Source organism: Panthera uncia, chromosome B4, assembly GCF_023721935.1.
Source record: "Panthera uncia isolate 11264 chromosome B4, Puncia_PCG_1.0, whole genome shotgun sequence".
In the NCBI taxonomy this organism is placed as follows: Eukaryota; Metazoa; Chordata; class Mammalia; order Carnivora; family Felidae; genus Panthera; species Panthera uncia.
The window spans coordinates 45,209,865-45,226,613 of NC_064809.1; the positions used below are offsets into that span (position 1 = coordinate 45,209,865).

The window sequence follows — 16,749 nt, forward strand, 5'->3', positions numbered from 1 at the left end:
AGCCTCATTGGCTACACTTCCTCTGGACCTTTGCGTTTGCTGTTCCTTTAGTCTGAAATAATTGTCCCCTGGACTCTTCAAGGGACTGTCTTCTCACCAGTGAGATCTCAGCTCAATTATCACTGCTTCCCAGAGGCCTTGCCCAAGCTCACAGTTGTCCCCACAACCTGTCCTCCCCAGGTTACTCTCCATCATTTTTATTTGTTTGTTACATCATAGCATTTTTCACAGTTTGAAATTATCTGTGATCATTTATTCATTATCTGTCTTCTCCACAGCAACGGATGCTGTCCTGGCCACTAGGCATCTAGTATAGCCCTAGCATATGGTGGGTTCAACTGAGTAAATGAATGAAACAATTATAATAAATAATATTGCAGTATCACCCTGTTCAATGCTGTATGATTGGAGACGCAAGCAACATAACAGGCGTGAGAGGTGGGAATAACTTCTTATAAGGATCCTAAAGGGCAGACAGGAGGCCCAGGTCATCAGTGCCTTCTGCACTCCTCTCAGTTCCACAAGCCTACACGTTAATATCCATCCCCCACCCCCTTTTAAAAACTAAGTTCCACAGGGCCTCAGCCTTCCGGCCGGCAAATCCCAACCAGTCCGCAGGGGGGCGCCCAGAACACGCTGGCCGGGGAGAACTAAAACTACATTTCCCGGCACCCCGCGCGCCGGTGACCCGCTTCCGGAGTGCGCGGAAGACATGGCGGCGCCCGAGGAGCACGATTCTCCGACCGAAGCGCCTCAGCCGGCGGTGCAAGAGGAGGAAACTAAAACTTTTAAAGATCTGGTGAGCGTGGATGACTCAGGCTTTTCTTTGTACTGCTGACACTGGGCGCAGGCAGAGTCCATTTGCCTTAGGTTCCGGCTAACAGTGTATAGACGCAGCTGGGGCCTAGCTCGGGTTTCCTTCAGAATTTCCGAAACTTGGGTTCCAGACGCTCTCCCTAAGCCTCTGGGTTTGGATGGTGGGAGGGCTGCCCGTCCCTGAGAGTCCCCATTTGCGCTTTTCTCCCTTTTGGTGTGGCGACGTTTGTATTTGTAAGTTCCCCCCTCACCCCCTCGGAGTAAGATGCAACGGGTTTGGATGTTGACCCAAGTCACTTACTAGGGGCACGTTGTTACCTCGCGGTGCCTCACTTTCCACATCTGTAAATTGGGGGTAATAATACGTACTTCAGCGAATTGTGAGGCTTGAATGAAATAGTGCACGTGAAGAGTTTGGGTTTGTCTCTTTGAGTAGAAAGTGTTAAGTCTTGAAGTACTGCTGTCTCCTAGTGCTCATAAAGAGCGGACCGAGTAGGCTCGCAATACTTCTTGAATCCAAGCGTGAGGGATGCACATGTCACCAGCAGGGTGGCTCCGATAGTCATTTAATTAGGATGGAGGCAGGGGCGCCTGGGTGGCTCAGTGGGTTAAGCAGCCGACTTTGGCTCGGGTCACGATCTTGTGGTTCCCGGGTTCCAGCCTGGCTGCGGCTCTGTGCTGACAGCTCAGAGCTTGGAGCCTGCTTCGGATTTTGTGTTAACCCCCTCTCTGCCCCTCCCCTGCTCATGCTCTCTCTTTCTCTCAAAAATAAAATAAACATTAAAAAAAAAAATTAGCTGGGAGGCAAGTGTGTGTGTTCCTCTTTGCTAAAGTGTATTTTTCTGAATTCTAAGGGTGTGACAGATGTGTTGTGTGAAGCTTGTGACCAGTTGGGATGGACAAAGCCCACAAAGATCCAGATTGAAGCTATTCCTTTGGCCTTACAAGGTAGGTTGAAATTAAACATGTGGCTTAATACAGGTTCAGTATGAAGTTATACTCAATCAACTACTTAACCACTTTTGAGAGCTGTTGTTGTATACTTCAAGTAATATAAAAATATGGTCACTAAAGATACAAAATTTGTGGCGTATTGGCTTTTGAAAAAGTAATTCTGTTCTGAGCTTACTTTCTATAAGGAGATTTGTTGTTTGCAACAGGTGCTAACTTTAAGGACACACTGGATTAAAGTGTATGAAAAAGAAACTTGTTAGGAATTATGAATCAGTAAGTGCAGATTTACATAAGGATGCCTGGAACACACATCAGTATCTAGAGGAGTTGGGAGCTCTCACTTTGTGAGACGTGTTTATCAGATTTTCAGAAGAATGGCTAACGTGTTTGATGACTAGTGGGACTGAAACTAACAAGGTGAACTTTCATGGGAGTAGAGGTAAAGTGCTGCTCTTAGATTCCCAAAGCCCAGCTTCACAGTGTTAGGGTTGGTGGTAAAAGAGACCTAGCAATGTTCACTGAAATTCATTAAGTTCCATAGAGAAAATGAATGGAATCTTAGCTACATTAGTATAAGAGATTTTCCAGGCAAGCAAAAAAAAAAAAAAAAAAAGTATGAACGTATCCGTATGTAGGATTTACCCCTCACTCTGAATTCCTCTCCCATATGTCCCAGGTTAAGAACTCTTGAACTAGCTCTAGTGAGAGAAATGCTTTTGCTCGTTAGAACACATCTAGAATATTATGCTTAGTTCTGGGGCCCAGTTTTGAGGGACCAAGAGTGGCAGTGAGTGTGGTATAGTAACAAGAATAGTCCTAAATAGTTAAAGGACCTGAGTGCATTCAGTCTGCAGAAGAGTAGATCTGGATGGGATATGGTAACTGACTTCAGTGATTTGGAGAGCTGTCATGTGGGAAAGTAATTAGACTTACTCTATGAAATTCCATTTGCTCCTTCTATAAATAGTAAGTATCTGATACAAGTGTAAGGCACCAGAAGTTAAGATTCTGCCCACTCTAAGAACTTAGAGTCTAGTAAGGAGACAATTATAAATCTATTACAAAGTGAACTGGGACATAAGAAAGTTACATTCCAAGTGCACTGAGGGAGGAGAAGAGATTACTACTCATTGGAATGGACTAGAGTAAACTTTAGTTTTTGGCTGGAAAGGTTGGAAGGACATTCAAGCGGAACCTTGAAGACTGAATAACATTTAGACATTCGTGCATGATGGGAGGGGAGGACCTTCTAGGCATAGGGAACAATATGAAAAAAAAGCTAAGGAGGCTGGAACACATGGGCATGTGTGGAGGCTTGCAACTACTTAATAGAGAATAGGGAAAGGATTAGTAAAGTCTTTGGGGCCAGATTATGCAGGACTTAAATGTGGGTAAAGGAATTTGGTCTTTGTTCCATGGGCAGTGGAGTGCCTTTGGGGATTATTTTTTTAGCAGGAGAATGAAATGCTTAGAGTTGTTTTCTTGGACTATTAATCTCATAGCTTTATAAGGAAATTTAGAGATGAGAGACAAGAGGCTGGGAGACCAATTAGGAGGGCATCGCGGTAATTTTGGCAATAAATAAAGGGTAGGGTAGAGGTAGTGAGAAAGAAAGAAAAATGATAGAAAAGGAGTCATCATGATTTTATAACTAGTTAGTTAATGGAAGGCAAGGGGTAGGGAAATCTAGGATCGTTGCCTGTGTGTTTAGGACATATTACTGGTGTAAAAAGGGAACATAGGAGGAAAAATAATTTCAGGAAAGAGGAGTTCAGTTGGAAATAATTGATTTCGGGCATCAAAGAAATAGACTTGACTGACGCACAGGTGGAATCTGGGAATTAGAGCTTGATTAAGAGTCCAGAACTGGATGCAGATACCACATCCAAAGAGAAGTTGTAGCTGAAACTGTGGAAATGGCTGAGGTTGCCACATAGGGTCAAGAGATGACAAGGGGAGAAATGGAGACTCAATAACAGGTTGAAAATCATGAGAGGACAGTTTCATACAAATTAGGTAAGGGAGAGTGTTTTAGGGAGGGGGTTGTAAACACTTTCAAGTTGTCTAGAGACGCTAAGAGGATGAGGATTGTGTAAAGGCCATTAGTGGGGAAGAAGTTTCGGCAATCAGAAGTACTGGAATTGCTTTAAAAAGCAAAAAGAAGGGTTGGTGCTTTCTGGCATTTTCCTGCCTGCCCTACAGCATGTGTTGGAAGAATGAACCCAAATTAGGGGGTGGTAATAATTCTTAAATTATTTATAATGTTTTCAGTAAAAAGTTTGTATTTAATGCAGAGAAAGTAGGAGTCCATGAAAGATTACTAGGAACTGAGTAATGTGACTGATATAATCATCATGGAAAGTATTCTTATTCTTGAGGTTATCTCATTCTAAGGAGCAGTTTACAAATGCTTCATTTAAAAAACCTATAGACGCTGGCTCTAAGCAAGAGATTTAAATAATCTAACAAAGTTTTTCTTTTGTCTTCTCTTAAATTAACTTTAAAATTTAGTTTGAGTACTAATGATGGTGTCAGTTTCTACAAAATTATGGCATCCTGGGTCCATCCATTGTTCTTAAACTTACAACAATTCTGAAAGGCAGGAATGATTATTTTATTGGTGATGGCCAGTGGATTAAGTACCTTGGGTGGGTGCACATAACTTGTTATCAGTAGAGCTAGAATTTGAATAATAGGATGTTCTAGTGAAAAGCCTGTGTTCTTGGCCCTATATTATAGTGTTACAGTGGGGAGAGCAAAATCTTTTGATGATTTTTGAGGATGCTTTTCTTCCCATCTGTTTCATGTATTAAGTTTATTTTTCAAAAAAATTTTTTAACATTTTAATCTGTTTTTGAGAGACACAGCACTAACAGGGGAGGGACAGAGAGAGAGGGAGACACAGAATCCAAAGCAGGCTCCAGGCACCAATCTGTCAGCACAGAGCCCGATGGGGGCTCGAACCCACCATCCGTGAGATCATGACCTGAGCTGAAGTCGGACGCTTAACCGACTGAGCCACCCAGACACTCCATATTAAGTTTATTTTTAATTCAGAGATCACTCAAAGTCCTCTAGGAATTTCAGACAGTTTTTTGAAAGGCTGCCATATACCAAGTAGTTGTGTTAGGTGCTAGCAGTGTGGCAGGTGAATGAATTTATTCCTGCTCCTCTTACTGGGTGTTCATTCTACACAGATACTACCACTGGAAAGGCTTACAGGTTGTGAGAAGAAGAAAAGAGATAATAGAGAAAAATAATTTCACAAAGTGAATATTGCTTTGTGGGCGGTGGGTGTTACAGCCACATGGATTGAGAGACTTAAGCTCCTTTATCTCCCTAAATCTTTCTTGTATACCCCTTTCTTCTGAAATTTTAAGACTTCCCTTGAAAGAAAAGGGGAACAGATCCCAGTGGGTGTGTTTTTGTTCTTGTTCTTGTTTTTATTTTCCTGTTCTAGAAGGTGTGTTGTACCCAGGCAGGGAGGGCAGAATCCCCACAAAGTTGGGGAATAAAAGGCTTTGGAAGCCCTTAGCTCACAAATAGGTAGAGGCTGTTGCAATGCATTATCACTTACCCTACAACCAAGAGGAACATTAAAGTTAGTAAATGAGGGAGAAATTTTATCCGTATATTGTCATTTGTTGCTCTGACCTTTACAAAATTAGTGCATTGTCTGGTCTGACTTATAATTCACATCTACACCTGTACTTTTATAGGTAACATCGATGTTACTGTTTAGAAGGGTAAATGGTAGAATTCACTAGACTATGGCATTGTTCGCTCTGGCTTGGCAGGATCCTAGTTTAAGTGATCAATGTCTAAAAGACGGATGTTGAGAAGTCTGCTCTACTTGATATCAATCACTCTCCTTTCTTGAGCTCTCTTCCTCCTCAATTTCAAGTCAGTATTATCTTCTGTCTTTCCAGCTATTCTTTATGAGATTCTTCTGGTTCCTTTCCTTTTTCCTTGTAAGGTTAATTCTATCTTTATCCTTTTTTTTTTTCCTCACTCTGAAAACACTACTAAGATTTCTCATCCAGTCCTGAAGCTTTAACACTATCTGCATCAATGAGTCTCAGCCAGTGCTCATCAGAATTACCTGTCTTACTTGTAAAACAGTAGCGATTTCTAGAGTCACTGAATCAGAATTTCCACATGTGTGACCTGGGCATGTATAGGTATAAGAATCCCATAGGTTATTCTGATGTGTCTGCCTTTGGGGGAGCAAAACTGTTAGGATGCTCCCACTTCTGTGTTTCTAGCCTGTACTTCTCTGCTGAGCTCCAAACAAGTGCGTCCAACTGGTTTTTAGATATTTCTCTCTGAGCCTGTTGCAGAAACCTCAAGTTCCTATGTTCAAACCAGAGTCATTGTTTTCCTCACCAGAGCTAATTTTCTATATACCCTTAGAAACCCATGTGTCAACCACATTTTCTTTCATTACTTTGTACATCTCGTTTTTATCCTCACTGTCTTGCCTCAGTTCAGACCACCATACTAACTCCCCTGGTATCCTAACTGAGCTCTTACTTTCCTGTGTGTTCCCCATTCTGTTAAGGTCATCTTAGGTCATGAGGAAGAGAGTCACCCAGGTAACCTCGGAGAAAAGGGGTTTATTGTAGGGTTAATCTCTAGGTAAGGAAATCTCAGCAGTTATATACAGTCAGGGAACAATGTGAGCATCAACCGTGGAGGTCATTATCACTAGGAAGCAATCTCAGCAGGCGCTGTTGGAGTGCACAGCTACCTTGTGAGCTGCAGCCAGCCAGCCTAGAGATGGTGGCCTTGGTTTGGGAGTTAATTTCCAAATCTTATAGTTACGGCTTGATTGGTGATAACAGACCATGGGGACCTCTTCTTAAGGGATTACTTACGGCATTCTTCCCTCAGAAGAAGCAGTGTAAATGCATGTACTGTTGAGCTCCTTGGCTCATTATGCCATCAGGCATAGGGATTATCTTCCTAAGGAGTAACATTGATCGTCATGTTCCCTGCTTAAAATCCTTTAATTCTCTCTCTTACAGGAAGGCATCAAAACACCCTATCATGGCTTTCTAGCCTCATTCTTCTCCCTCTCCCTCCTTAACATTTCTGTGTTCCTGCCGCATTGTACTTCTCACTCTCCCTGCACATGGCTGTGTTCTTTACAGCCTCCATCCTCTGTTCTCTTATAGGAACGTGCTTCCTTTCTTTCTTTGCTTAATTCCAGATTTAATTTACTCATCAGGTCTGTTAGCCTTTCCTGACTCCCCTGGGCAGTGAGTTACTCCTTCCGTTGTGTTCTCACTGTATGTTGTAGGGGCCTGTTGTAAAGCCCTTATCACATTATATCATATTTGTGTATGTCACCCCTGGGTTTTAAGCTTACCTAGGACAGAGACTGTCTTCTGTCTGTTCAACCTTCCTCTCCCTCCAGTTCATCAAATATTTATTCACTGTCTACTTTGTGCCCACGTTGTGTCATTGTAGAAAAAGGGAAATAATGCAGAGAGCGTTTCTTTGCTGTTAGAGGTTTTCTTTTTCTTCCTAGGTCGTGATATCATCGGGCTGGCAGAAACTGGCTCTGGAAAAACGGGGGCCTTCGCTTTGCCCATTCTGAATGCACTGTTGGAGACGCCCCAGCGATTGTTTGCCTTAGTTCTCACGCCCACTCGGGAGTTGGCCTTTCAGATCTCAGAGCAGTTTGAAGCCCTGGGGTCTTCCATTGGTGTGCAAAGCGGTAAGTGTCTGACAGGAAAGGAACTGTAGAGTTTCTTCATAAGTTGAAAATGAATGGAAAAGGAGAATAGAAGCAAATATTATTAACATGACTTTATTGACCTTAAGAGAGCGAATTTGGTATTTTAGCTTTAGGGAAAGTTATACGGGAAGAAAAATTTAAGTAGAAATCTAGCACTGGCTTAAAACGTATTCAGTGAACTATGGAAAAAATTGAGGGTCTCTGTTCTGTATTCTTTTTGTTTCTGTAGCTGTGATTGTAGGTGGAATCGATTCAATGTCCCAGTCTCTGGCCCTGGCGAAAAAACCACATGTAATAATTGGTGAGTAATTGACAACGGTAAAAGACACTGACAACGATGAATTGGAGAAGATCTGTCCATGTTGCATAAAACTTATTTGTGTAGAAAGATTTTGAAGAAAGGATTTTTGTGGTCTTGTTTTATTTTTTAATTTCTGAAATTTTGGGGGGCTTGGTGGGTCGGGTGGTTGGTAACTTTTCTTTTTGTCCTAGTTCTTAAACATTGCCCTTTCTCTTCAACCTTTCTTGATAGCAACTCCTGGTCGACTGATAGACCACTTGGAAAATACAAAAGGTTTCAACTTAAGAGCCCTCAAATACTTGGTTATGGATGAGGCAGACCGAATATTGAATATGGATTTTGAGACAGAGGTGAGCACCCAGTTTCTTTCCTCATCGTAGGACATCTCAAGTGCCCTCTTTCAAACTTTGGTTCATTGCACAACTGCTTTGTGGAATACTATATCATTATCAGTTAATTTAAACATTTCTGCTGCCTTTTTTTCAGTCTTGGTGTTCCTCACGTTGTCAGTGCCTCAGTATCCTCTAGAGAATATAGTCTGACTGTAGTTTTAGAGATGAGAAATTTCTACCAGATTTCGTTTCTATTTTATTTGATATATACCTCTTTCGTATACCTTGAAATATTTTTATTTTCTGTCATCATAGCTGACCCACTCATAACTTAGTTGATGAACACTTTTGACTTTTCTCTTAGATTAGCTCTACTGTAATTTAAACTGTTCTTTTCTCTGAGTGGCATTTTTTTAAAACAGCATATAGTATGGTACAAATAATAAATATTCAATAAATTTTAGCTGAATTGAATGGAATTTTTGAGTTCCCAAATTCCCACAGTGATATATTTAGTTTTTCATTCTCTGCTTCACAAAGAGCATTTGTAAATATCCACTCTAAATGTTACGTTGGTATCCTTTCTTTGTGCCTTAGGTTGACAAGATCCTCAAAGTGATTCCCCGAGATCGGAAAACGTTTCTCTTCTCAGCCACCATGACCAAGAAGGTGAAGTTTTCTAGCACTTCTGATTTCTTCTTTATTAAGTGATAAGTAAAAACAGCATTTAGGAATCAGTGTACTATTCCAGGTTTTTTCTGCAGGTGCAAAAACTTCAGCGAGCAGCACTGAAGAATCCTGTGAAATGTGCTGTTTCCTCCAAATACCAGACAGTTGAGAAATTACAGCAATATTACCTTTTTATTCCTTCTAAATTCAAGGTAAAGTGTTTACTTTGATCATTCCTGCCTCTCCCTCTCCTTCCTCACTAAAGCATCTGAAAGTGTGTCCACTTTTGATTAGCTAAGAGTTGTGCTACTGTTTGTTTTAGAACACATACTGTGCTTATATTTATCACTGATAAAGTCAAACATTCCGGGAATTCACAGCATGCTAAACCACAATAATGAAGTCATGATGTAATTCCTTTCCAGCCCCGTTCTTGAAGTAGTTTTTCTTTTGTCTCCTGATTATGTGGCTTTTTTATAGGCAAGGGACCCTCGTTTTATGCTTTGATGTAGGGACTTTTCCTGGTTGCCGAGTATAGATTTCCTTGTGCTTGGCTCCAGGCATGTGAAATTCATGGTTCACAGAGATGATAATGCTGCTTCAGGAGTGCAAACTGGCAGCTGGGGTCTGGGTAATTGAGAGTCAACTATAGGCTTAGTTTTTTAGATAATTTATCTTCCCGGAACTCCAGTCTTTTCTTCAGATCAGTTACTTACATTGATTGTTTTGGGTTTGTAACTTAGGATACCTACCTGGTTTACATTCTAAATGAACTGGCTGGAAACTCCTTTATGATATTCTGCAGCACCTGTAACAATACTCAGAGAACAGCTTTGCTGCTTCGAAATCTTGGATTCACTGCTATCCCCCTCCATGGACAGATGAGTCAGGTAAAGATTCTTTGGCATCATTAGTGGTGAAACGTGGTGTGAAAAGGGTAAAGCTTATAGCAGTAGTTCTATACAATAACAACATGAGGTGTTCATGCATCTTTTCAGAATTGTTTTGATTTTATGGGCTTTAAAGTGTTGCTCTAGTTGCTTACTTCCTCCTTTTAGGATAGTAAGAGGCTCAAATTAGAAGATTTCATAGTTACTTGTCTGGTATGGAAGCTTTTCAGTTGATTTATTCAGCCCTAGTGCTAACGTTGATTCTTTGGTCTCTAAAGATGTTTCATAAATTATTTTTCAACTATCTGTCATGTTAAACAATCCCCATTTCCTGTTAGTATTTTCTAGCCTCGTCTTAAATATTTTTTTGTTGCTTCCATGTTTCCTTCTGATCTGTGGAGCCTAGTTTGGACTTAGGGGAAACATCCTTTTAAAAATTTCTGTCTTGGTTCTTATATTTAGTGTTTCTAGTTTGTGTGTCTTAGATTCTGAGATTCCTTAGTTTATCAAGATTAACATTCTTTTCATTTCTTTTCATCATGTCAGAGCAAACGCTTAGGATCCCTTAATAAGTTTAAGGCAAAGGCTCGTTCTATTCTTCTAGCAACTGATGTTGCAAGCCGAGGTTTGGACATACCTCATGTGGATGTAGTTGTTAACTTTGACATTCCTACCCATTCCAAGGTGAGTCCCATTGCTGACCTGACTTTCTTTAAAAAAAAAATTTTTTTAATGTTGATTTGATGTGTAATGTTTTTTTTTGAGAGAGAGACAGAATGTGAATGGGGGGGGAGGAGAGAGAGGGAGACACAGAATCTGAGGAAGGCTCCAGACTCTTGAGCTGTCAGCACAGAGCCCCATGTGGGGCTTGAACCTACAAACTATGAGATCATGACCTGAGCGGAAGTCGGACACTCAACTGACTCAGCCACCCAGGTGTCCCTGCTGACTTGACTTTCTAGTTTTGAACTGTATTTCTTTCTTTCTTTTTTTTTTTTAAATTGAGGTATAATTGACATAAAAGATTAGTTTTAGTTGTATAACATAATGGTATGATGTTTGTATATATCAAAAAATGATTGCCACAAGTCTAGTTACCATACATTGTTATATGAGTTTTTTTTCTTGCACTGAGAACTTTTAAGGTCTACTCTCTTAGCAGCTTTCAAATGTGTAATATAGTATTATTAACTATTTTTGCTATGCTGTGCATTTCACTCCCATGGCTTACTTGTATTATAACTTGAGGTTTGTACTTTCTGACTCCCTTCACCCAGTTGATTCCCTACTCCCATTATTTCCACCTTTGGAAACCACCAAATATGTTGTCTATGTTATGAGCTCAGTTTGTTTTTTTTTAGATTCCACATATAAGTTAGATCATACACTATTTATTTTTTTCAGACTTATTTCACTTAGCATAATGTCTTTAACGTCCATCTCTATTATTGCAGATGGTAAGATTCAACTCTTTTTTATGGCTGAATAATATTCCAATGCGTCCAAAGTGTATTTTTTAAAAATATTCTTTTTTTTTTTTTAATGTTTACTTATTTATTTTGAGAGGGAAGGAGAGAATCCCAAGCAAGCTCTGTTGCTGTCAGAGCAGAGCCCTACATGGGACTCGATCCCATGACCGCAAGATCATGACCTGAGCTGAAATCAAGAGTCAGATGCTTAACTGATTGGGCCACCCAGATGCCCCTCCAAACTGTGTTTCTTAATGGAATGTTTTCTGTATCCTTTTTTTTTTTCTTCTTAATCCTTTATTGGTTAAGTATCAAAAACTGGGAAAGCTCTTGATTTATTTTATTCTCGTTATCTTGCATGTGCCTGAGGATGTGATATTAATAAATGTGAATGAAGGTAGCCAAAGAGAGGTGTGAGATCACAGGAGTAGATGCAGCACGTGCTGATCTTTGTCAGTCTTACTTCTTCAGAGTCGTCAGCTTGTGGTTCTCAGTGTATCTCAGGGTTTCTCAGCCTTGGCACTATTAATGTTTTGGGCCAGCAGATTCTTTGCTGTGGGGCTGTCCTTCGCATTGTAGGATGCTTAGCAGCATTCCTGGCCTCTACCCATAGGTGACATTATGACAACCGCATATGTGTTCTGACATTTCCAAATATCCCTGGGGAGGACAGAATTGCCCCCAGAACAACTAGTATCTCTTGGCTTTGTATTTAACTGCTGTAGACAAGGTGCTGTCTCATTTGATTTTCCCAATAACTCTGAGTGTGGGCATGTGTTTCTATCCCTGTTTTATAGATAGAAACCAAGATTCGAAGAGGCTATGTGACTTGTAGATAGTTGTGTAGCTGGTAGGTGGTAAGACCAGAGCCATGATGCAGGTCTGCCTCTAGATCCAGTGCTGTTTTTCTCTAGACCATGTTGTCGGCAGCCATGTAGATATGCTTTAGATTTGTCTTTCTGTAAAGAAAAGAGAGTCAGTTTTGTGCTGCAAGGAAAATAAAAAAGATGAAGTAGCTTTATCTGAACAAATTGCCCAGTCCATTTTTCCATGTTTCAACATGAGTTTATTTCCTTTCAGAAGTTTGCAGTAAGACTTTGTGTTCATAGTTTTTTATTTAAATTTTATGTAACTCAGATTTATTTATGCTTTTTTTCTCAGGATTATATCCATCGAGTAGGTCGAACCGCTCGAGCTGGGCGTTCTGGAAAGGCTATCACCTTTGTCACACAGTAAGTAAATTGACTTCAGGAGCAGAACAATGCAGAGAAAAGAGCAGAGCTTTGGTGCAGACTGACTTGGTGGCCTGACTTTGCCACTTACTGTAATAGTCATTTAAGCTCCTTCATGTTGTTTTCAGCATTTGTAAAATGGAAATAATGGTATCTACTTAACAGAGCATTAATGAAGATTATATACATATGTATATATATATATACATGTATCCTATATATATATAGGATACATGTATATATATATATATATGTATGATCTAATGTAGCATTTGGCATATAGAAACACACAAACCCCTGCTCCTTCTTTCAACTGCTGAAGCTGGAGAGTAGTGACTTTTCCCTCAACTCAGAGTATTAGAATAATTATTTTGATTTTGCTTAAAAAACTTTAGGGGCGCCTGGGTGGCTCAGTCGGTTAAGCGTCCGACTTCGGCTCAGGTCACGATCTCACTGTCTGTGAGTTCGAGCCCTGCGTCGGGCTCTGTGCTGACTGCTCAGAGCCTGGAGCCTGTTTCAGATTCTGTGTCTCCCTCTCTCTCTGACCCTCCCCCGTTCATGCTCTGTCTCTCTCTGTCTCAAAAATAAATAAACGTTAAAAAAATCTAAAAAAATTAAAATAAAAAACTTTAATGTTTATTTTTGACAGACAGAGCATTAGCAGGGGAGGGGCAGAGAGAGAGGGAGACACAGAATCCGAAGCAGGCTCCAGGCTCCGAGCTGTCAGCACAGAGCCCGACATGGGGCTCCAGCACAAACCACGAGATCATGACCAGAGCCGAAGTCAAACACTTAACCGACTGAGCCACCCAGGCGCCCCGATTTTGTTTTTAGAGAGACAAAATTTTGGCTTTTCTGGGAGTAAAAATATGTTGGGTGATCTTCTAGTGGGCTCTGTACTGAAGATTGCTCTAATCAGTATTCTGGATTCAGTATTGTTTAAAACTAACGTCAGTTGCCTCATACCGCATAATGTGTAGTTTGGGAATGGAGAGACAGCTGCGTTGTCAGCCAGCCAAAACCACACCAATTTTCCTTCCTCAGGTATGATGTAGAACTCTTCCAGCGCATAGAACACTTAATTGGGAAGAAACTGCCTGTCTTTCCAACACAGGATGATGAGGTTATGATGCTGACAGAGCGTGTCACTGAAGCCCAAAGATTTGCCCGAATGGTATGCAACTTACTTTTTCACCAACTTTTATGCAAATAATGGTAACTACGTGCTAGATGCTGTTGGATTAATCCTCATAACTAACTGCAGGAAGTATTATTTTATTCTAAATTTAAGATGAGCATACTAACGTGTAGAGATGGTAGGTAATTTGAATCGAGGTCTGGACTCAGTCTGACCACAGTGACCACATGCTCAGCCACTGTTCATGTTTCACATGTGGCAAGAAAACCTCTGGATTTGAGATCAGAAGACCCAGCTGTGAATTGGACATTGTGGTTTGAACAATGCGTCTGACCTCTCGGAATCAGTTCCTTGCCTGTAAATTGGAAATAACAGTTACCTTGATCCTTATAGAGGTTTTTTGGGCATCAGATAAGCTAACGTGAACTGCATTTGTAACTAACAGTAAGTAGCAGTAATAATAACGGTGAGGATGGGAAGATTGTAAAAGAGAATCCTAGCAAGTGCTATCTGCTCCCTAGAGTTCTAGTCGGGGGGATGAAGAAACTTTGCCCCTGGGCTGCTTTCTGAGTAGCTGAGGCGTGGACTTGTGTTTTTCTGCTCACATAGAACTCTCATTTGGTATTTTGGTTTATAAAAGTATTAGATATACATTGGAAAGAATTTCAGAAAATATGGAAAAGATTAAAATAGTAAATGAGACATATGAGTTATCCCCCACGGTGAACATTTGGCTCTTGATAACATTTGGCTATTTTTCTTTTTTTAGCCATAATTAGATGTTATCTAATTGTATATGATTAACATTTTTTCTATTTTAACAAATATAGAGCAATGTGATCACTTCTCAGTGGCTACAAAAAATGCCATTATAAATATATAACATGACTTACATGGGTGTATATTTATGTTTTTTCACATGTTTTGTGTTTTAACTAGTACCATGTTGGACATCCTAGTATGTACAGCTTTGTGTACTCGTTTCCTTAGAATAAATTCCTAAAAGTAGAATTAGTTGTCGGGCCGAGGAGTAAATGGAGTTAAAATTTGAATTCATACAGAATACCAGATTCCTCCCTCTCCCACCAGAAGAGCTGTCGGCAACAGTTTATGTGGGTGTCCCCACACCTTGACAAATACTAGATACTACCATTCTCTTAAATCTTTGCTGGCCTGCCATGTGTAAATAATAGCTTATTGTTTTAATTTTCATGTAAACATTTTTGTGTATTGGGGTTTTGGTCTTCTCCCTTTGTTAGTGTGAGGTATTAGGGAGTTATGTAGTGGTTTTTTTTTTTTTTTTTTATGTTTATTTTTGAGAGAGAAAGAGCGTGAGTGGGGGAGGGGCAGAGAGTAGGAGACACAGAAATCGAAGCAGGCTCCAGGAGTTGCCAGCACAGAGCCCAACACGGGGCTTGAACTCAAGAACTGCAAGATCATGACCTGAGCTGAAGTCAGCTGCTTAACCGACTGAGCCACCCAGGTGCCCCGGTGTTGGATTTTAAGGAGAGGAGAGCAGGATGTGTTACCCTCAGTGACAGTAATTCATTTTCAATCCCATCCTTTCTCTTTTCTTGCAGGAGTTAAGGGAGCATGGAGAAAAGAAGAAACGCGTGCGGGAGGACACTGGGGACAATGACGACACGGAGGGTGCTATGGGTGTCAGGAACAAGGTCGCTGGAGGGAAAATGAAGAGACGGAAAGGCCGTTAATTTCTTTTATAAAGAGTTGATTTAAGCCTTTTGTTTCGTATAAGGGGATTGTAGAAGAGGATGAAGCCCCCCTCCAGCACAGTTCCTCAGACCGAAATCTGTCACAGTGATGTCGAGAACCTGCTCATCTACTTGAGTACTTGCTTTCCTTCCGTAGGGTGCCATTACTGCACACCGCTCTTTACGGTGCTCGTGTCAGCTTTAGTTTCTTGGTCACGAGATGAGTAGGATGTGTTCTTTTATCACTTCACACAGACCTTTTGCTTTTTCAGCTGCAAGTCAAGGACTAGGTTGATGGAGCTCTGGACCTGTATTTGTAAAGGGAAGAAGCTTCTATATTTGTAAAACTGGTGGTACTTAAGCAATCTCAGCTTGTGCTTCATTAGACCAAATGTGGACTAATAAATTTACCTACTATTTTTAAAAGATTCAAACTCCTTGAAAACCTTTACGGGTTGAGGGACTTTACAGATTTAATTAAGATCTTAAGAAATTGACAGTGGCAGTTATGTGGCGAAATCATTGCTTGTTCTTAATTAAGGTAAACATTATTTATGATTTTTAAAGATCTGCAAGGGAACGAGGTGATGGATGGCTTTGAATGGGAAGTCCTGCTTAAAAGGTGGTTGTGTTTTTCTTGGGGATGGATCAAAGGCCTTAAGTAAGACTGCAGAGTCTCTTAGATCCCTAGGTACATTCACTTCCCTGACTGCTCGGTTTAAGAAGACTGTTTTCGGGTTAGGAAGAAGACTGCTCGGGTTAGGAAGACTGGTTTCTTCTCTTTTGTCTCCATCTATATGGCTACATAACTCAGAATATGTAAAGCTGGATCATCAGCTCCTGGAGAGAAAATAGACCATGGCTCTGTAGAGACTGGGTCAGATAGGGGAAAGTTGATGGAAATCAGAAACAGCTGTGAGCTTCACGGTCATGAATAGTCTTGTGCCCTGAAGACTTTCAACTCATAGAAGATGCCTAATCATTTTTGTCAAATGTAACAATTTTATTAGAAGAGAAAGGGTCTGAATTGGCAGAACCAGGGTGAAGAGATTCCAGTGGTTTAAGATTGAGTTTTGAAGAGAAACTTTCTATGTATATCTTAATGGAAAGTGCGTCTTAGAGTCAAAGTATCTGGCAAGAAGTGAAAAATAGATGTCAGTAAAATTCTCTGTGGTAGTCAGGTGTGGATGGTTACTTGCAGGAAGATCTTTATAAATATAGGGTACATTCTGCCAGAAACGTATCCTAAGAGGAATGCCTGTGGATAAGGCATTTATAATTAATTGAAATCTAAACACATGGATTATTTTGTTTAGGTTGCTCCAAATTTCATTGCTCCTCGTTATGGTGCATTTGAGTGAAGGTTAAATTAGAAAAATTAGGAGTCAGAAAGAAGGAAAGGAGAAAAAGGGTAGAAGAAAAGCAGGAGTCAAGTAGTTGAGTGGGGGCCATAACTGTGACTTTGTTTTGAATTGTGGGTATGATTGGAGGCT

General features: G+C 40.5%; 1 protein-coding gene across 1 annotated transcript; it reads left to right on the forward strand.

Moving 5' to 3' along the window:
• Positions 1-686: 686 nt before the first annotated feature.
• DDX47 (DEAD-box helicase 47) lies at positions 687-15,529 on the forward strand. Its single transcript, XM_049625082.1, has 12 exons — positions 687-799; positions 1,671-1,764; positions 7,304-7,492; positions 7,743-7,814; positions 8,046-8,164; positions 8,744-8,815; positions 8,911-9,027; positions 9,559-9,705; positions 10,252-10,389; positions 12,336-12,406; positions 13,451-13,580; positions 15,125-15,529. Exons 1-12 carry the CDS (start codon positions 713-715, stop codon positions 15,254-15,256), a joined length of 1,368 nt encoding a protein of 455 aa, XP_049481039.1. The 5' UTR covers positions 687-712; the 3' UTR covers positions 15,257-15,529.
• The last annotated feature ends 1,220 nt before the right edge of the window (positions 15,530-16,749 follow it).